This window comes from Ostrinia nubilalis, chromosome Z (assembly GCF_963855985.1).
Source record: "Ostrinia nubilalis chromosome Z, ilOstNubi1.1, whole genome shotgun sequence".
Lineage (NCBI taxonomy): Eukaryota > Metazoa > Arthropoda > Insecta > Lepidoptera > Crambidae > Ostrinia > Ostrinia nubilalis.
Window position 1 is genome coordinate 18,396,276 of NC_087119.1, and position 19,955 is coordinate 18,416,230.

General features: G+C 38.7%; 2 protein-coding genes across 5 annotated transcripts in view; one reads left to right on the forward strand and one right to left on the reverse strand.

Moving 5' to 3' along the window:
- LOC135086650 (probable 3',5'-cyclic phosphodiesterase pde-5) overlaps positions 1-19,955 on the forward strand; it is a 32,507-nt gene that overhangs the window by 4,993 nt on the left and 7,559 nt on the right. Inside the window, exons 2-9 of one of the 3 annotated variants that reach the window (XM_063981404.1) lie at positions 14,837-14,985; positions 15,169-15,315; positions 15,766-15,804; positions 18,172-18,299; positions 18,407-18,484; positions 18,584-18,742; positions 19,147-19,317; positions 19,520-19,740. In XM_063981404.1, coding sequence (XP_063837474.1) covers positions 14,913-14,985; positions 15,169-15,315; positions 15,766-15,804; positions 18,172-18,299; positions 18,407-18,484; positions 18,584-18,742; positions 19,147-19,317; positions 19,520-19,740 — 1,016 coding nt within the window. In that variant the 5' untranslated portion in view covers positions 14,837-14,912. The remainder of the gene's footprint in view (positions 1-14,836; positions 14,986-15,168; positions 15,316-15,765; positions 15,805-18,171; positions 18,300-18,406; positions 18,485-18,583; positions 18,743-19,146; positions 19,318-19,519; positions 19,741-19,955) is intronic. The other 2 variants (XM_063981405.1, XM_063981406.1) reach the window with 2 other exon arrangements.
- Positions 11,384-13,318, reverse strand: LOC135086567 (uncharacterized). Of its 2 annotated transcripts, XM_063981319.1 has the most exons (3): positions 13,249-13,318; positions 12,867-13,138; positions 11,384-12,771 (listed from the first exon to the last, which is right to left on the reverse strand). In XM_063981319.1, the coding sequence occupies exon 3, from the start codon at positions 12,418-12,420 to the stop codon at positions 11,560-11,562; it is 861 nt and encodes a 286-aa protein (XP_063837389.1). In that variant the 5' UTR covers positions 12,421-12,771; positions 12,867-13,138; positions 13,249-13,318; the 3' UTR covers positions 11,384-11,559. The 2 variants fall into 2 exon arrangements, with proteins under 2 accessions (XP_063837389.1, XP_063837388.1); XM_063981318.1 differs by having other exon boundaries at positions 12,867-13,292.

Here is a 19,955-nt window from a genome sequence, read left to right on the forward strand (position 1 = left end):
TCAGGCAAAATGAAATCCACTCGTAGAAATTAATAAACTCAGTGTATTTGTTACGGTTAATGTGATAAATTAAAAATTATTAATAATAACCGGTTATTATGAATAATTCCCGACAGTCGCGGTAAAAGTGATAAATTAATAACATTTAACAGTGATAATTTAATAATTCAACCTTAGTACTAACAAATTTCATAAAAGAGAACAACATCTTGTGTACGTGTTCTTGTACAGCCAAACTTTTACACGTTTTGATATCATATATTAATATAATTTAGCATAATGAGTTTGGAATGTTTCTTGCATAATATTACTTTTCCATGATGTCTATAACATAATGTTTTGATTTAAAGTGAAAAATAGGTTAAGGTGCGGCGGGGGTGGCCCTTGGGCCACCCCTAAGCCGCCTATTTAGTTTTATACACACATAAATTACCCCATATTAATCACATTTACCAAATCATGCGGTAATTATTCATAATAACCGGCGATTATTCATAATTTTCACATTTATCACTTTGACCGTAACATATTCACGAAAATAATTACACACAGCATTAGAGTCGTATCGGAACTGAGTGAACCAAAGGTCTTGCGATAGGAACGTCCGACCCGAGTGATAGTTGAACACAGACTGCCTAGTACTGCTGTACTGTACTGTAAAGTTTCATCAAAATCTGTTCAGTAGTTTTTGCGTGAAAGTGTAACAAACATCCAGACATCCACACAAACTTTCGTATTTATAATATTAGTAAGACTAGTAAGAAGTAAGATAGTAAGATGAACTATTTTAGTTATTTGTTTACTTATAATAATATTTATTTATTTATTTCTTAGCTCTGTCTGATAATGGATCTGGAGGAGATGCAATGGCCACCTCCGTAACAAAACAATAGAATCCTATGGAGTTAGGGCTTGTGTGATTCGCCTTGACGAATATTTCGTATCCAGGGTCCGATGATGAAGCTGTAAGGGGGCAGATTTATTTTTCACTATGTGACTGTCTTTATTTTGTACTTAATATATATTTTACATATTATACCTATTCGTGTTTCATTATTCGTATCCAGGGTCCGATGATGGAGCCGGAAGGGGGCAGATTTTTTTTTCGCTATGTGACTGTCTTTATTTTGTACTTAATATATATTTTACATATTATACCTATTCGTGTTTCATTATGAATCGAAATATAAAAGACTTAATAAACTCTATTAAAAATTTAAATTAATTTATCAAGTTTGAATACCTCATTCTACCTTAAAATTAATAACTTAAATCAAGTCTTAATACGGTCACGGCTCAAGATTTTTTTGTCCATTTCAGCGTTCTTTTTACTCTTTTGACGTAGCGTTGACAGCTTTTACCTAAATTCGCGCGGAATATTTTTGTGAAATGGCTCTTAAGTTAAGGTATAAGTTGGAAGCGGACGACATGACATGAGGTAGCAGCAGACATGTCGCAGCAACACTAAGTACTGGTTTCTATGTATTTCTATGAAATACCATTCGTAAAAAGTCGCGTGGAAGTATTCCATAAAACCGGCCAAGTGCGAGTCGGTCTCCTCTCAACACCGAGGGTTCCGTACAAACCTGTAGGTATTAACTTTGATTTTGTTACAACTTAAAGGTACTATAGACCTGAGTATTTGATATGAATTTCAATTGAATACCTCTACGTGTTCATGAGGAAAGGAGTACTTACAGTAACTTCATTTTTTTTAATTATCAAAAAATACTACTTACTAGATCTTGTTCAAACTAATTTTCAATTGAAGTTTATATGGTAATGTACCTACATCATAATATTTTTTTCATTATCTTATTTACCACTATGGAAGTGTCTCTCGCGCAAACTATTCAGTTTAGAAAAAAATGATAATTATTAGAAACTTCAATATCATTTTTGAAGACCTACCATAGATAGATATCCCACACGTATGGGTTTGATGTAAAAAAAATTGAGCTACGTAAATACATTTACTTAACAAGTTTTAACAGTATAGCTCTTGTAGTTTCGGAAAAAAGTGGCTGTGACATACGGACGGACAGACAGACATGACGAATCTATATAAGGGTTCCGTTTTTTGCCATTTGGCTACGGAACCCTAAAAATACATTAGAAAGTGACGTGTCGCAGGGATACGTCACGTTTAGTTACTAATATGATTATTTGTAGGTACATACCTGTCCTACATGCCTACTTACATTTATTTACAAAACCTGGGTAGGTTACAACCAGCAAATAATTACCTTACACAGAGTTCGAACGGCTCTCCAAAGAATGGGCCCGCTCAAACAATGCCTCGTCCATTGGAGGGCCGTTCTTGGTATTTCTCTGATCAGCAGAGCTGACTGCGCAGCGACGCGACATAATACTTATGCAGACCATAACCCTCGGGGTCGGGTCCTATTCTACCAGGGCTACGGCGAAAAAACCTAAATAAAACCACTGGAGGAGAGAATTGTTTGTCCTCTACTCTCGTTGCCATTTTGTTCACTAAACAAATGGTAATTAATAAATTAACGAAGATAACTTAAAACACACTAAAAGTAAATCGAGTAAAGCATGAGTAAAGCCATTACTTTGCTCTATGACAGTCTTTCCCAAAGTGGGCGATAACGCCCCCTTGTGGGCGCTGCAGGCTTAAAGGGGGGCGGTAAGAGACCCAGAAAAAAAATCGGGACGTTGTGTAGAAGCTCGGGAGGCGTCATTTACTAGGAGGACTCTTAGACACCGACTGAGCACTCGACACTCGACTACAAATGGGGGCGCTAAAAAGAATTTATTCTCAAAGTGGGCAGTAGACAAAATAAGTTTGGGAACCACACTCTATGAGTAAAGCCTTTCTTCTTCTTCTTTTTTGATGATGTTGGCAATACACGTCGAGGTCGACTTGATTTGTGCCATTTTCAAGTATTTATGTGATACGAGTTATAGCCTGACCAGGAACATAAAAACCCTGGCATAGAGGCGCGTCAATTGCATTTGATAGTGCAACACTGAGTACAGTCGTACCTGTGTTAAATTAATAGGCTAACTTTATGTATCAGGATTCAGGATTACGGGCTAATTTAATATTTTCATAAATTAACGAAAAAATATTATTATAGGTAACCTGATTTAAATAAATTAAATGAAACCATCAATCGAGCTAGTAGAATTTATTTTATTATTCATCAATAATCAAATTCCGAACTTGAATATTCAACTGCAATGTCTGCTCATGAACGCTTCAAACTCGATACTTCTTTCCCAATCCCATAAAATTCAACACTTAGAAAGTGACAAAAAATTTTAAAATAGGTAGTTGAAACAAACCACAGCTAATTTTCATAGTTGACTGTACTATACGATAAACATGTCAGTAAATTTGACAACCTTTGTCGGAAACATTATTCAATGAAAATATTGTCCAAACCCTTAGTATTTCTCTTCGACAAATACTTTAACACATTGTGAACCACTTTTCTTTCACGACTATAAAAATATTTTAGCAATTTAATTCATAAAACCAATTGCGCACATTTAAAATAAACTTTGTTTACACTTTGACAGCAATAGACTGACATGCAAGGTGACATGTTAATGAAGTTTTCAGTTACTGTTGCCATTAAAAGAAATTAGTACCATTAGTTTTCCGCAACATGGCGAGGGTTTTTATGTTCCTGTGGGTCTAGACAAAGTGCCATTATAATCGCAAACCAGTCGAAAAGTGGTCGAAAAGCCCCTTTTTTGTATGGAATTTGACGGATTCGATTTTCGATTCGATCAAAAAGTGCGTTTTGTCTAGGGGGGCTGGTCAGGCTATACAAAATGATATCAAGTAATGATATAATGAAGGATGATAGATGATACCCCTTCCCACCCTTTGAGTTTCAGTAAAGTTGTGGTGCTTTACTGAGACCTCCTATGGACAACTTGAGAGAACCAGAAGAATCACGATGCACTGTTCTGCTTCACTCGCCCACACTCATGCACGTTCACGAACACTTAATGGTTAATAATCCACCATTATTACACATTAATAGTCGCCCAAACACGAATTTGAGGAAATAAAACAAAACCGCTAACATGACACTTCAGATTCCCGCCAAGAAGTCCGAGTAAAGCCTTTCTTCTTCTTCTTCTTCTTCTTTTTTGATGATGTTGGCAATACACGTCGAGGTCGACTTACTTATTTGTGCTATTTTCAAGTATTTATTTATGTGATACGAGTTACAAAATGAGATCAAGTAATGATATAACGAAGGATGATAGATGATACCCCTTCCCACCCTTTGAGTCTCAGTAAAGTTGTAGTGCTTTACTGAGACCTCCCATGGACAACTTGAGAGAACCAGAAGAATCACGATGCACTGTTTTGCTTCACTTGCCCACACTCATGCACGTTCACGAACACTTAATGGTTATTAATCCACCATTATTACACATTAATAGTCGCCCAAACACGAATTTGAGGAAATAAATCAAAACCGTTAACATGACGCTTCAGATTCCCGCCAAGAAGTCGAGTATAGTTCCAAAATACTGGACTGTCCTGTCGATGACATTGACAGTGGGGCGTCACCGTCTATACCGGATCGCTGGTTCAGATTTTTGCCATGTTGGAAACCATCTAGTTGAACGATGGTAGCGCCCCCCTGTCATTGAGTTTGGTGGGACAGTTCAGCGTGGGTCATCTATAAAGCCTTTTAGCCGTTTTTTTTCGTAAACATGTTTGAAAATAAAGACTGAAGACTTAGCTGTATAGCTTATTGTCTTTGCAAAAAAAAAACTGTCAGTTTGTTTTCGCTCGCTGTCAATGTCATCCGTCACTTGTTTTTCATTTGCTAATTTTGCCATGCTTGTTGAAACTGTTTTGTGTTTTTTCTGCGATTATTAGCTCTTCTCCCGGATTTGTCTTGTCTGATCTACATCGTCTTCTTCTTCTGCCTCCCTCACACGGGGCCGATCATGCAGTCGCAATACAATACATACTTTCATGTCCTTTTGGACATTCGTCATCCAGATGGTTTCAGGTGGTTTGATATCTTACCCCTTTTTTGTGGCGATAGAAAGGCACCTTTTTATTCGTGATCGTCTGGTCTTCTCATAACGTGACCATACCAGTCGTAGTCTAGCTTCATAATAACACAAAAATCTATGATTATGGGTTATGCAGTTTGTGTGACATAGCATTATTCAAAGTTCTAAAGGTTTAAAAGTACATTATAACTCAATGGGTTTAAAAGTGATTTAATACTGAAACTGATCTAGTACTGAAACTGATCTAATAACAGAAACATGGATTTTAACTTTGAACTTGTGAACTATTGACTTACTGAGCTGCTGACATTCTGAAGTGTTGAGATTTTGTTGTTGGGTCTTATAGTGTTGATGTTTTAAGAATAAGAATAAGAAATTTATTCATAATGTTCATTACTAAATTGTTAAATGTTGATATTTAGTATAAAACCTAAAAAGATCTATTACAGAAAAGATAATTTCTTGACGATTAAAAATTGTAATTAAAGAAATCTGATTGAGAATCTCTCTGGACATCAGCCTCAAATAAATAATAAATTCTATTAAAAATATAGTGTAATAATTTATTTTTTATGTCATGAAAAAAAACCAAAGCACTTAATTATTATTATTCAATGATGATTTAATTTTAAACTACATGGTCAACAAAATACAATAATTAGGGGTGATTTTTCAATAATCAAATAAGTTTCAACCGATTAATAGGTCTGGTACATTGAAACTGTCAATGAAAGTATGGAAAATATGCCAAACTGACAATTTTATTCTTCATATAAAAGCTGACTAATTAAAAAATAAACCCTTAAAATCGGAACCTTGGATAGTGTACTTACGAGTAAAAGTATGGATTCACACTACCGTTGCGTTTTGTGCCGAGCAATCTTAAAAACTGAATGATAGATAGATAGAAATAGTTTATTGACACAAAACATTTAGGAAGGTACATGACAAAGGTTTAGGTGAAAACTGTGCCAACAGGCCCCCGCTCAGCATTTATGCCCTTTTGACCATCTCACAAAGCTGGTCTTCTGTGGAGACCCTGAATGACTATGTATGTATCAATTTAAAGTATTTAAAATGGTACCAATTTATATGTATAATGTTCTATCAGTAATTTTGTTCTTACAATCGCTTGGAACAAATAGGGTGATTTCATACAAAAAAATTATGAGTTTAGCTTTTAAAAATTCTCAATTCCTTCGTGCTGAGTGATTCGCAGGGTTGCATTCATGTTTATTTTCTTCAATAGGAGAAATTGGTGCCATAAAATTATACAAATACAGTATGTAAAAAATGAAGGCCACGTCATCATCATTTCTTTTTCATGTTCTTTGTTTTGTGATGAATAAGGTGGTAGGTGTTTTTGTGATATTCAGTGATCCTTAATGCTGGAAGTGTTATTACTATATATTACCTAAAGCCTTTTAAACATATTTTACACAATAAGTCATAAATATTTGCTTACAGAAATAATTTTGTGTATAGCCTGACCAGGAACATAAAAACCCTGGCATAGAGGCGCGTCAATTGCATTTGATAGTGCAACACTGAGTACAGTCGTACATGTGTTAAATTAAAATAGGCTAAATTTATGTATCAGGATTCAGGATTAGGGGCTAATCTGATATTTTCATAAATTAACGAAAAAATATTATTAAAGGTAACCTGGTTTAAATAAATTAAATGAAACCATCAATCTAGCTAGTAGGATTTATTTTATTATTCATCAATAATCAAATTCAGAACTTGAATATTCAACTGCAATGTTTGCTCATTAACGCTTCAAACTCGGTACTTCTTTCCCAATTCCATAAAATTCAAAACTTAGAAAGTGACAAAAAACTTTAAAATAGGTAGTTGAAACAGACTACAGCCAATTTTCATAGTGGACTGTACTATACGATAAACATGTCAGTCAATTTGACAACCTTTGTCGGAAACATTAATCAATGAAAATATTGTCCGAACCCTTAGTATTTCTCTTCGACAAATACATTAACACATTGTGAACCACTTTTCTTTCACGACTATAAAAATATTTTAGCAATTTAATTCACAAAATCAATTGCACACATTTAAAATAAAGTTTGTTTACACTTTGACAACAATAGACTGACATGCAAGGTGACATGTCAATGAAGTTTTCAGTTACTGTTGCCATTAAAAGAAATTAGTACCATTAGTTTTCCGCAACATGGCGAGGGTTTTTATGTTCCTGGTCAGGCTATAATAGATAGCAACATAGTACTGTCTGGCATCAGAGCATTCATCTAAGGTTCTCAGAAGAGGTACCTACTTAATTATGTGATTTTTGTGACATTGGTTGCTTTTCCATGCAGCAAGGTGATAAAAATTGTTATTCCAAACAATCATAATAATATAACATTTCTAGAGTTACCATCCATTCAGATTTGTCTGGACATGTTAAAAGTTTTGAGTATTTATAACAAAAAAATAAATACAACATTTTAATTTTTGTAATAATAACAAAATTATCAGTAGGAATTAAATAACATCTTTTACTTTTTAGTATAACAACAGTTAACATGCAAAATCATTGTTTTTTCATTAGTAAATGGGTGTTTCTTTTCTCTGCTATTTGAAAAATCGTCCATACAAGACTGTCCTGAAGTAATTTTATTAAATATTGAGAAAGGACATCATCCATTTTGGTCCAAAATCAAAAGTGCCGGCCAAAAAATAAAAGTGCTGTATTCTGATAGAACACGTCCGCCTTAGCATTTGTTACTATGACACCAAAGCTGTAGCACCACTGTGCATCGTAGTATTTGAGTTCTAAAAGTCTTGTCTTTTTAACATTTACGATTAAGCTATTTACTAAAACAAATGAAGTATCTTGCCGAAACATGGCGTTTTTAATATGTTCTGGTTAACACGATGTACTTATTGTCGTTCACATACACTGCATACCCAAAAAAATGCACCATGAGTAGGTACCTACCTACAAACAATAAAAAGGAATCTTAAAACTAGACGCGGCTTATGACTTCTAGGAATTAGACCAATAGCCTTACCCTACCGTCATACAATGGGAACACCGCCGCACCGCACCATTACACCCATTTTTTACGGGTAAAAATGCGTTGAAGTGCATACCTACCCTGCGGGGACAGGGTCAGAAGGACGAGGCATACCCACTAAGACCCCGGTACCCCGTCGCTCGCCCTAAGTGGCAGGAAACTGTGGGGTTCCGGACAAAGCCTTCTCTACCACAGCCCCTCCCGGCCCTACAAGCCCCCCAGGAAGGGGGGGGGGGGGGGTGGGTGGGCGACAGGAGCAGCTGGGAGCACTCAGCTGTTTCCGTCCGACTGTGGTGTTGACCTGTGCAATCAGGTGGGGGCGCCCTCGGCCCGCTGGCCATCACCGAGGAGAGGAAACTGGAGGCGATCATAATCTGGGGGCACGGCAGTGCCCCCACCAAGTCGAGCAAAAAAGCGGCACGGCCGTACCATCCTTTTCTCGAAGCAATTCAGGCCATTTTCGACCGCCTGTAACTTCGTTGTGGATAAAACTAGAAGGCTGAATTTTCATTAGCTATGCAGGCATTGTAAAGACACGGCTATATTTAAAATTTCATTCAATTTGAACCAGTAGTTTAAGAATTATAACGGGTCAAAGTTACTTAATTTTGTCACTCACTGACTCACTGACTCACCGATCATCAAAATTCTAAGGCACTTCTAGCAGACCTAGAAGCTTCAAATTTGGAATATAAGTAGTGTTTGGTGTATGAATCAAGGAAAAACTAAAATATTTGGGGACACGGTAGTGCAACCGCCAAGTCGAGTAAAATTTTTCAATTTCGGTCCAGTTTTCTAGATACATAACTGCTGTCTACAAAATACAAAAAGAAATGAGATTTGGGGGCACGGTAGTGCAACCGCCAAGTCGAGTAAAATTTTTCAATTTCGGTCCAGTTTTCTAGATACATAACTGCTGTCTACAAAATACAAAAAGAAATGAGATCCCATCAAAAACAATACTTGTCAAAAAAACCAAGTCTCGCAACTCAGTTGTTCTACGGTAAAAAGTTGTGAGATCCATGTAATACCAAGTCCAGGCCAGGAAATCTTTAACGTTTTACATAAATATATTGACTTGGCCATCGTATGAAAACACGTGTAAATTAAATTATTTAGTGCGATGGCCAAGTCAATAATTTATGTAAAACGTTAAAGATTTCCTGGCCTGGACTTGGTATTACATGGATCTCACAACTTTTTACCGTAGAACAACTGAGTTACGAGACTTGGTTTTTTTGACAAGTATTGTTTTTGATGGGATTATATTGTCGCCTCCTCTGATCCCTCCGCCGTCGCCGGAGCGAGGGCGCGTCTGGATCATCCTCACGCTCTCGCTCTGCGGCCTCTTTCTAAGACTCGCCACAACACCTCTTTTTTACGTGCGTACCCCCACGCTTTGGCCGTAGCCTCACTTACATAGTCGCCCTCAACAAGGCAACTCCCTCCGAAACGGACGGGCTCCGCACGCACTTCGGGCCTCAGTGTCACATAATAAGCAGCGGAGAACTTGGACCGAGCACACTTTGGCCTTATTGCCCTCTTCACCGCAGCGGAAACAGAGTCCACTGCGGTCAATGCCAGCGGCGCACTTGAAGGCCGTGTGGCCAGTGCCCTAACAGGCGACACACTTTAATGGTCTCGGCTTCAACAGTGTTACATGACAGAACGAGGAGTTTCCCTCCCTCAACCCTTCACCGCTGGTCTCGCGCTCCACCCGCGTGTGTCGGTCACTGTCTGTTTATTTCTTTAGTACCGAGAGCGAAGTTGTCGTATGTGTTCTCTCAGAAAACAGCACATTTTTTTTCGCCAGCATTTTTTTATTATGCACCAAAAATATATGAAACGTGGATGACTTTGATCTCAAATAGTACGCTGTACGACGCACAGTGGTGGTACAGCTTTGGAGTCATAGTAACAAATGCTAAGGCGGACGTATTCTGTCAGAATACAGCACTATTTTTTTATTGGCCGGCACTTTTGATATTGAACAAAAAATGTATGGATCGTCGATGACTTTTAAATCTCAAATACTCGACGCACAGTGGTGCTACAGCTTTGGTGCCATAGTAAGAAATGCTAAGGCAGACGTATTCTGTCAATAAACAGCACTTTTTTTTTGTTGGCCGGCACTTTTGATTTTGAACAAAAAATGTATGAATCGTCGATGACTTTTAAATCTCAAATACTCGACGCACAGTGGTGCTACAGCTTTGGTGCCATAGTAAGAAATGCTAAGGCAGACGTATTCTGTCAATATACAGCACTTTTTTTTTGTTGGCCGGCACTTTTGATTTTGAACAAAAAATGTATGAATCGTCGATGACTTTTAGATCTCAAATACTCGACGCACAGTGGTGCTACAGCTTTGGTGCCATAGTAACAAATGCTAAGGCAGACGTATTCTGTCAATATACAGCACTTTTTTTTGTTGGCCGGCACTTTTGATTTTGGACCAAAAATGTATGAAACGTGGATGATGTCCTTTTAATAATAATCCATAGCCCAGTAACCAGTCCATCCATCCTTCATCCATAACCCTAGTCCATTCTCCAATAACTGCAATAGCTCCTGTGCACAGGCTGGGGATGGTCTCTGGCTACATCCCATTATATAGTCAGAGACTAGATCCAGCATGTGCACCACTTTCACTTTTGTCGATTATTTTGCGCTTAAAACGGCCTCTACGTGTTGGATCTGTATCCCCACGCAAGCCTTATAAAGGACCGGGCCACTTTTGACCCGTGAGCTCCAAAGCGTACAAATAATAATAATAATAAATATCCTTGGACATTTTACACTGCGCTTCTAGTCCCCGAGGGATAAATTAGTTCTGCCAGCATATCCACTATCTTTAAATATGCTGATGAAAGCGCTTTTAAACATTTTACTTTTTTATCGGTGTCCAATGTCATGCGCGGTCTTTTGGGGTCTTGTATTTCCTGTTTTGTGTCGGGGTCTACTATGCATATGGTGTCATTTATTTTTCTCTAGTTAATGAAATTCAGGGCATAGGCCAGTAGAATTAGATTTTAAATCGGAAATAATTCCTACAAAAGATTTTATTGCTTTAATGGCTTCATTGGTTGCCCATTAAGACTCTCCTAGGTTTTCGACTTCGACGGAGTTGTGCTTAAGTGGTGGGCCCCTGGCCCTGCTGCAGGGGCTGAGCTTGCCGTAGGGGCCGAGGCAGTTCTTGAGTCAGCCGCTAGTGGGGGGCGGAGGGTCCTCTGGGGCGGCAAACGGCTCTCCAGATCTCCGAGTCTGGCGTCTATGAGCTTGGCCGCCGAGTCTTTGGCAGGCCATCTGCAGGAGCTCCTCTATAGATTGGGCGCATAATGCGCCCTGGGGGAGGGGGTCTCTCGCGGGAGCCTGGGCCTCCATCTCGTCCTCGTGGGTCTGGGCCTCCATGTAGTCCTCGTGAGTTGACGGGACCGCCGGCGGGGGCATCACATTCCTTTTGCCGACATTGGCAGTCAGCTCCGCCATCTCGCGCTTAAGGGCGCGGATCTCCACATGGAGACTCCATTTCTCGCCTCAAGTTGGCGTTGTCGATCCTCAGCCCGCGGTTTTCCTCCGTCTCGGAGCGGGCTGCCAGCTGGTCGAGGATGCCGGCGAGGTTATCCGCTGACCTGTTGAGGGCTCCTTTCAGAGGACCCTGTAAACGTCCGGATGCCTGAGAGACGCGGGCGATCTCGGAGACGAACAGTCCCCCGCGAGCCCTCAGCTGCTCCAGGTCCAGCCTCTCATAGTCCACCTTGGACTTGGGATCTTCAAGGTTCGGCGGGATTGAACCCGCCCGACTCCTTTCTCGGCGGACCAGACTAGCCTTGGCCCTCCTATCGAGGTCGGCATTAAAGTCGAGCTCCTCCAGCTCCTCCACTCTCCTATAATAGTCCGCCCGCTGGCCACTGCCGGCCTTCTTACCGCGGCGGGCAGTGCTGAATTTAGGCGCTGGGGCCACTTCCTCCTCCGAAAGAGAAGAGTTCTCATGCAGAGAGGCAATCTCTTTCCGGCGCTTGCGTGTTGGTTTGGGTCGAACCTTCTTATCCGGCAACGCAGAGGTTGCAGAAGCCTCCGACCCCAGTTCAGAGTCCGTCATATTCTTGCTGTGGTCGCTGGTTTCGGCGTGTACCTTCGGGGCACAGGCCTCCACCTCCTGTTCGTCATGTTCCGTATCGTAGAGCGAATTCGAGTCCGTTGTGGGTTTGCATTTGTCGTCGTGGCGCGGTCGAGACCGCGGAATAGTGTTGCCCCCCCCGTATACACAGGGCCGACCGCCTTGTGAGCGGCCACGGGATTCCCCAGCATGGCTGGGACCCGCCCGGGTAGTTTTATCCGTTTTGACACTATTCATTTTTTTCAAACTGCTTGCGGGCGCAGCTGCCCCCCCTCACTCCCGGTAGGGGTAACGGCCGGTGATACTCCACCGACCGTGTCGAGCTAATAATACCCGACACTGCTCCTCGGCCCCCCCCAGACCTTGGCGTTTGAGGGTTTTAAAGACTTTTCCTTGTCTTGGCCCCGACTTCCGTAGCCGGGGCCCCCGGCCCCCCTCCGTTGGGGGGTTACGGGTTGCCCGACAGGCCCGCCGAGTTGACGCAACCTGAAGCCTGGTCTTGTTGTATATTATTCAATGTGGTGCGTTTGATTCTTGTTTCTGTCTTAATCTTCATTCTTGCTACTACTAATCTTAATTTCTTGATACCTGAAAAGCAAATTATGAATTTAATTCCTTTGAGTATACTCTGCTTAGTTATTCCTCATAAATCTACCTACTAATATTTTAAAAACATTACTTACTAGTGGGTATTGAGAACGTTTGATTGATTCCTGAGAAAGTTCTTTCTTTCTTTGGGTCTTTAAATTATTCCAGCAGGTTTTCAGTTGATGTGTGAGCCTTTGTGAAACATAAATATGGTTGAGAATTGTAAGTCACTGTTAGATTTTCCCAGGCCTGCTTATTCAACTCGATATTTTAGAGAGGATAATAATAGGTATGCTTGTCTTCAATAATAGGCCGTTCTACAATCAGCAGCTCTCTTTCGGAAGAAGAAAACGGCAGCTTTTTTGATCTGAAAAATAATGATCGAAACACATGATTTTCACTATTTTTATTACTGCTCAAGACAGTGTTTTATTATTGAATGAAAATAAACAATAAAATCGAAGTATTCATACTAACCTGATAGTTGTAGTTTTATCCATATTTATTTAATTCATAAATCCACAAATTGAATGACACATAAAAACCGTTGCACCGTTTGAATGACAGGAATGTCAGTTAGCGGAGTGAAGTGCGTAACAAAGCGAACCAATCACAGAGCACTATTCAACACTCTGATTTTGCATAGTCAAGGGTCGTCTAAGTATTGTTTATGAATTGAAAGGCTTGTCATATGGAACGCATTGAGAAATGTCTTATTTCGCATAGCGTTTCTGCTTCACATAGGTAAGTATCATTTGTGAATACGGGTGATAGCGAATTTGTATGTTTAACAACATGCAAACAAAACAATGCAAACAAAATTAACATGAAACTATACAAAACAACACAGGAAAATCATCGTAGTTTATCGAGGGCGTGGCCTACCGAGATTTCACTTTTCAATTTATTGTTGTTACGCCATCTCCGAAATCTCTTGTTTGACTTTGAAGCTTGACTAAATTTATAAGCAGCTGCCAACTAATCTGCTTACCACTGGTGTCGTGTGTTTTGTATTTTCGCCTCGAATGTATTTCGCACTAATGAAATCATGAGTGGCAAGCGTCAAGCACGATTGCTACCTCCAAACTCTAAATCACATTCAGGATGTTAATTATGTTTCGTAGAACATAATGGTGCCATTAAATGATAACACTTTTTACGGTTTTTGCGAATATATTACAATCATGACAGTTCAGTACAATAGAAAAATGGTAGAGTGAAAAACAAAAGAAGCCTTATAAAAATTAAAATGAAAACGCCACGCTGCACAGAATAGTGCAAAGAGGTTGAACGCAGCAACATCACAACAGCTGTGCCTTCCGCCACTGTGCCCGGCTGGATAGATCGGAGTCGTCAAAAGGCCGTGTTTGAAGATCGTTAGAAGGGGTGCCGATAAGGAATGTAAATGGCGTAAGCGCCTCCGTCGGGTCTGCATCGGGTTCCAGGACACGTGAGTCAGCGGCCTAGAGTTCACTATAACCCCGCCTCAGGGTATGGAGCAAAACATTCTTTTGTCGCTGCTTCTGAGAGAGGATCAAACCTCGGACGTCTGTGATTACAGCCATTAACAAGACATTGGTTCTGAAAAAGTTGTTACATCGCGGTCCTCAGGTCATAACTATAGCAAGCAGCGGTTGAAGCAGATCTGGACCTGATAAAAGCAGAAGCAGAGTTCACGACCACCAAGCGGATGCTTTGGAAATTTATCCCGTCAACTCTTTTTATGAATCGGTGGAAATAATGGCTTCAAAATGTTATGATACTCTGGTACAAGATAAACATTTGATTTTCTTTGTAGATTCGAGTTCTATCCTCGGCTTCTTTGGTCACCTACACAGAATTCACGTGGGTGGGCTTGCTTGACAACTCCACTGGAAACAGTTTTCAATCTATGTACACATTGGTTGGACAGTGTTGTAACAAATATTGTGACCTATATCAGTCAATGCCATAATAAAGATTATTTTTGTTTCATAACATTATTATTATAAATTGTACCCAACCATTATTCTCTGGTTGATACGATAAATGTGGTTGAATTTCTCAAATTATAATTTGTTCGCAGAAATTACTGTAGTAGCTCGCTTTTATTTGGGGGTAGACTCCTAGCGTCGACAAGCGAGGCGTGAGCTCAATTCATAATGCAATCAAGTAGAAATCGTGCGCCGGGCTACCGTTCTCCAAGACTGTTGCCACCTATACCGAATGGTTCTGGTGAGTGAAATTTCTTTTTTGTCTTTTGAGTGAAATTCTCATACCTATCTTTAAAGCCCTGGTTTCCCTAAATAAATGAATATCAATTGTATTTATTCATACAAATTTTATTAGATGATAATAATAAAATAATATTGGGAGAATAATTCAATTATCAATTTATAACTTTTATGTTTTGTGTAGGAGAAAGTTCCTCAGAAGCTTATCTAAAGCCGTGTTTGGGAGAACAAAAGATGTGGTCCAAATACCACAGCGGATGTGTCGACAAAAGTCCGACACGATTTGACTGTGTTCCTGGAAAGTCACAGAAGAAGAAAACTCCGTCTTTAAGTAAGTGAAAGACTCTAACTAATTTATGATAAGTTCAGTTGTTCAAATTGTTATCCAGTCATTTAGCTAGTTATGAAATCCAAGGTTCGTACCTTGATTTCAGATGATACCTACTCTTGTGTGGGGTCGTATTACCTATTATGATGTAATGTGTACCACCTATCTATGTCTGTGTAATCGCATGTGTTATTCCCGATGTGTATGAGTTAGTTGTGGAGGCGCAGGCGCATTGCTCGGGCGCTGCGCCTATAAACCGGAATTTACTAAATACGACGTGTATCATTTATTATCCCACGTTCACGGCGGACACACAGCCGTGACACTTGTCAGTAGCGCGCACGCTGAATTCTGTGCCCTTCACTTTCTTTCATTTTCTTCCAGAATTCCAGATTGGCTAACTGTTAAAGAGTAGACTATTGATAAAATTGTTTAACAGTGCTTTTGTTTCAGTAGCTGATCGCATCACCAGACGATTTAAATTTATCAGAGGTGGGTAAAATAAGGAGCGACAAATAATTGTAAAAACTAAAGTCACTTTACAGTCTTCTCGCTTCGATCTAAAACTCGTAGTTATTATAACTTTTTTTAAAACATTTTATTGTATTCAGGCCAAAGGATGATGCAAGATTTCGTTTGTATGAAATCTAATTCCCGTTCCAGTAGTGATGTGTGATATTATGTTTACAGGCCTTGATTAATTGTCGAAGTTGATTAATTTTATTAATCAAATCAAATCCAGTAATGTGGTTTTTCGTTCACAAAATAAAGGCAGGGGCTACTGTTGTGGATATCAATCTACACAATGTAAAACTGTGGGTGTACCTACTTCGTATATTACTTTGTGTAGGAATATTAGCTAATTTAAAGAAAAACGAGAAAACTTTTGTAAAAAACAAGTGCATTCACTTTTTTTAGTAAAAAAGTCAAAAAGACGTTTAAAAACAATAGAATTATAAAAAAAACTACTAAAAGTTAAAAATACAATTTAAAAAAGGTTTGCTGTTGCCAACAGCTACAAATCCCTTATGTCTGATGGAGAACATCTATTTAAATAAATCCTTTATGGCATGGTCAGACACGCCAGGATTAACTCATTCCAAAGCTCTCATTAAAGCCTATGATCGAAAAAGCTCTAAGCAGATCATAGGACTGAGTAGGACCAAAATGCGCATCTTAGTTCGAGCCCTCACTGGACACTGCAGCTTAAACAAGCACTTGTCCACTATGGGACTGTCCGAAACAAGAACGTGCAGGATGTGCCAAGAGGCAGATGAAACGCCACTACACATTCTCACGGACTGCGGACCTCTGATGCGCAAGCGGAGCTTACACCTGGGCAAACACATCCTAAGCCCACAAGATGTAAAACATATCGCCCCCCAAAAGATACTGCACTTCCTAATGGATGCAGGACTCGGAGGCGAACTGTAAGGAAAACAGCGGCGATCACAATAGATCGATAACGGTCGCAGTGATACTAGGACTTTATTGAACTAGAATAGCCGCTCAACACAAATAAAAAAAATATGTCTGATGTATCCTAGCCACGATAGACACGACGTGAGCACCACAGGTACCTGCGGTTTATCTTCTAGTCAGGCATGTAAAAATTACTTTTATTTCATTTAATAAAAGAAACGGTCCTTATAGTATGTAGAAAAAAAAAAGATTTTTTCTTTACATCCATCTCCACAGTTATAACCTAAGCCTTCTGCAACAAAAAAAATTTCAACCGCTTTATAATTTAGTTCTGCGTAGATAGAGTGCATCTTTTAATGAGCCAAACGTTGGTATAAATTAAATTTCATCAGATGAACATAAATTTTTTAGGCTTTCGAAGTGTCTCTAAATAAATTTTATATGGGTTCGATCGAAGTTATAACAGACCTCCTCTTTGCAAGCATTTCATTTTAATAATACTTCATTTTCAATTCTCTGTGAAGAGCAACTATGCTTGGAGCTCCTTACAATATTACACTTTTCAATATTTATTGTAATACCTCCACCGAGAAGTGCCATTATTAATATTGGAACTTAGAGCCGAAGAAAGTGATTTTGCTAGAGGCTTCAAAAACCCTATACGTGACTTATAACTTTTATGATAATTTATAGATGACAAAATGACAGTAATTTACAATAGGTTGCTAGGCTCCTGTTAGCTCTGTTGTATTGGGTGCCTGTAAACGGTAGTAACTGATGTTTCGTCCGTGAAAACCGTCACGTTGAACAAAATGACAGCGGAACAGCTGATTTTATTTGAAACTGAAAACCACAATTGATATTCAAACTTGCCTACACGACATTTGAGCAGAAAACTCAGCTGCAAGGGGATGGGGCACTTTTGTCCAAACATGCGATAGGTATTTATAATCTTAAAATTGAAAATAGTTATCTGTACTTGTAGCTGACAGCTGTCATAACTTGTCTTTCAGGATATTAGAACTCTGATTCCTTTCTATAGTGTTTGTCATTATTACCTCGACAGCCCCAAGCATATAATGTAATAATTCTTTTATTTAAATTAAAACTTAGTTTCAGAAAAAGAAATACACTGATCGTTAAAAAAAATTGAGTTTGAGTGCACATTGTAGTAAGATCATGCAAGCGTCAATTGATGTGCCTAAAGGCAATTACAAAATTGCTCTTCAGTAAATCTTGGGAATTTTATCATCATCTAAACATAAAACTGAGTGCTATTTATACTGTATATGTAGTTCTGAACGGGCTAACAATCGGAACTTGGTGCCACAGTAACTTTTGTTTAGGTTACTAAGAGATTTTCTGCGTCGTATCACACATCATTTTTGCACTATCCTTTGTAAGAAAATAAACTACTGCTATTAAGTAATTTATCAGATGCAGACAGCCGGGAAGTTTTGAACTATTTGGACCGCAACAGGGACTTTCTAGAAACCTACGTACTTGAGTCTGTGCCTATAGAGGAGATGGAGCGATGGTTCTTTAGGAAAATTAAACAAAATTTCGTAAGTGAAGAGAGCGCATTGCAAGTACCTATTAAATTAATAATGGAATGTTCTTTTGCTAAGTTACTTTTGGGTTTTATGGACTACTGAAATAATACATTTTGCAGATTGATGATGACACACCAAGGTATGAGAGCAGAACAAAGATGAATCATAAAAGTGCATCTACAATGCCAACTTTTGTAGTAAGTTTCTAATAACACGAGTCAGCAAACGTGTAATTAACAAAAGTTATAAATTCCAGACATACCTACTATATATTTTTTACCATTTTTGTTTTATAGAGTCTGGTGAAGGATCTACAAAATGAATTAAGTGAACACACAGTGCTATGGGAACTTGCTAAAACCATTGCCTTGTCAGTTGGTGTGGATGCGTACATAATTTACAAGCTTTATCCCGATCATCCTACATTCGTACAGTGTTTTGTAGCTGATGACAAAGTTAGTATACAATTCTCTGCTAATTGTGACAATACAGGTATAAAGTTTATTTTAATGACATTTTTTTTGTTGAATCATTATCATCATACATTTCTGGTGAAAACTTTTACAACCACTAAAGATGCCAGTGTTCAGTTTGATGTGTCATCGTTAACGTCGATTTCTATTATATATTTTCACAGATTATACTTACTTTTGATTTAGGTAATAGTGTACTTCTATAGTGTTGGACTTTCTCAAATTACGATAAATTGCACCCCATAATATTATTCAATAAGTACCTATCTTGAGGACCGGTCGTTATAAAAAGCCTTGGGGAGGCCTTTGTCCAGCAGTGGACGACATTTGGCTGAAACAAACGAACGAACGAAGTATTATTCAAGTAAGATCAACATAATTTTCAGAGTAATACATCTACACTGACACTGGATCGAGTTGACCTTGATCAGGTAACGCTAGTTTTGGAAGCTGCCAAGAAAATGACCTCATTAAGAGTGTCACGGCATGAAGATCCAGCCAGATTTCCAAAAACACCTCGAGCTATTTTCGAAACTTTAAAGGATATGGATACATCTGTGAGAATTTTCATTTTAAAATCAGCGAATTGTTTGTTTCTGCTATTTTCTTCTTTCATTCAATGATTGTCTCTGTCAAAATTAAGAAATCTACAGCAATCAGTAGTTTGACTTTGGATTAAAGTACCTCATTCCATTGCTTGATTGAGAGATTTTCCAGTATTTTTACAACACTAATAATCTAAGAAAATAATTCTTTCAGATAGAAGCAAACCACATTTTATATCAGCCCATTTTAATTTCGAACGGCAAGACGGGTTATGTTATTGAAATGTGGAGAGTCCATGATAGGTTTAGGGAACCAGATGAACAAGTAAGCTCCAGCTTCATGCTTTGGGGTAGTTTGGCGCTCCACTACTGCAATATGTATCTTGACAAAAAGAGAGAGCGGAATATGTCAGACTTTTTACTGGACGTGGTTAAGTATGTCATGATGATTAAAAAATGATCATTTCTTTTTTCTCTGTAGTAAAAGTAAAACGTATAAGACATTTGAAGTAATAGGATTGTGTAGATAAATGATTTATTTTCTCGACATTTTTTACGCATACAATCTTCTATTTTCTTCTTCTACGTAATTGGATCTATCGTTATAAAGATTAGATTTTATAATCTTAGATATTATTCACTTGATCTGA

Coding starts and splice junctions, on each gene's coding strand:
- LOC135086567 (XM_063981319.1), bottom strand. CDS start 12,420: ATGAATAGTGTCAAAACGGATAAAACTACCCGGGCGGGTCCCAGCCAT.